Consider the following 1693-nt stretch of genomic DNA (forward strand, 5'->3'; position numbering starts at 1 on the left):
TTTTCTGCTTAAGATAAACAAACAATCAATTTTATTGAACATGTGGCTTACAACATTCACAAGCGTTAAAGTGCAAAATTGGATTTGCAGAATTTCTATCATTGAGCTAAGCAACTATTTGCCAGTAATTTGAAAGAAGCGGCAGCACGCTAATTTTGATACTTAATCATCACCAGAGAACAAAAATGCACGGTACAAAGGGATTTAGTGTCTGTATTTTTATTTCATTTTAAGACAATGAAGCTAGAGTGAACACGGAGAAAGTCTTCAGGATGTGAAGAAAAATGTTTGCAATATTACAGCAAGTGAAGATAGCTGATAATACAAATGATCAGTTTTGTACAACACACCAGAATGAGCATTAATCTACAGCTAACAGAATTTGAATTTTTTATATGCAATGTAAACAATACCCTAAACAGGCATTTACATGTTAAGAATATAACAGAATACATTTTACAATAAATGCATTTATTGGCCATGTGCTAAAAAAGCTGGATCTCTCAAAAGCAAATGTAGCCAGGTTCTTAAAAATTCAGAAGAACTAACATTTAGTTATAAACAAAACATTACTTACTTTACATACGAATAGCAATTAGCTTACGTCAAAGCATTTGATACGCCAATTGGCAAGCACACGCTTCCCTCACAGAAAAGGAGATTTATAAAAATCTCAAAGTGCACAAATGAATTTGTTCGAGGGGATCAGCATATGCAAATAATTGCTTTCAACTAAGCTGCAAAAAAAATACTGTTTGACAGCACATTCATAGAAGAACTTTAATGCAAGATAAAGCACAATTAGAAATGTGACCAGTATACTACCATACACTATGGGCTCCCATACCATAGGCTGTAGAACCCACAAAAAAAAAAACTGTACATTTTCTTTTAAATTTGGAAAGGGTTTTCCCCCCCCTCAGAACATTTGCGAACACAGCATAGAAGATAGAGTCAAAACCATGAACATCCTTGGCAGCTGCAGTAACAAATGGACCTTGTCACCATCTTGCCCATAAAAGTCTACAAAATAAAACATTAAGATGATCCAGCTTTTAATTTCTTAAACTAATCTAAATAAACAGTTTGCTATAAGTTTAAAACACCATGAGACAAGAACTTGCTGCTCAAAACAGGTGGTGCAACTTCTTTATCTTAGACAATTTTGATGGAAGAAAATCTAGATTAGAACATGTATCACTAAGATTTGGTTCTTCCTCAAACACAGACTAAATTGTAGTTCTAGCTTGTGTCTTCATAATCCCTGCAGTTCATCCATCAGACTGTTCAAATAAAAAAAAAATGAACCAAGGAATAAACTAGGAACCCAACATTTTATATAGCTTTAGATATCTTGGAAACAGCTTCAGAATTCACCAAGCAAACTAGTCCACAGCACAGAGAAACGAAAGCCAAATCACATTCTATGCCAGCCTCTGTTTATTTCTTTGCACAATCTCAATTCAGTTTATTAGTTCAATGCTTATAAGGTAGACTGAAAGCACTCAGGAAAAATGGCAAAGATAATTAAGTTCTACTATTTTGAGAACCAAATGAGTCCAAGTGTCTCATGGAAATTATAAAACAAAACCAAAAAACATCAGTGATAACAAGGTGTAGAGCTGGATGAACACAGCAGGCCAAGCAGCATCACAGGAGCAGGAAAGCTGACGTTTCGGGCCTAGACCCTTCT

At 34.8% G+C, this 1693-nt stretch overlaps 1 protein-coding gene across 2 annotated transcripts in view; it reads right to left on the reverse strand.

The window, feature by feature from the left end:
* Positions 1-203: 203 nt before the first annotated feature.
* The window catches only part of LOC109921727 (suppressor of cytokine signaling 5), a 56898-nt gene continuing 55408 nt past the window's right edge, over positions 204-1693 (reverse strand). For both annotated transcript variants that reach the window (XM_048601064.1, XM_048601065.1), the window contains exon 3: positions 204-1023. In XM_048601064.1, the coding sequence (XP_048457021.1) occupies positions 955-1023 (69 nt within the window). In that variant the 3' untranslated portion in view covers positions 204-954. The remainder of the gene's footprint in view (positions 1024-1693) is intronic.

This window comes from Rhincodon typus, chromosome 9 (genome assembly GCF_021869965.1).
Source record: "Rhincodon typus isolate 14 chromosome 9, sRhiTyp1.1, whole genome shotgun sequence".
NCBI classification, from domain to species: Eukaryota; Metazoa; Chordata; class Chondrichthyes; order Orectolobiformes; family Rhincodontidae; genus Rhincodon; species Rhincodon typus.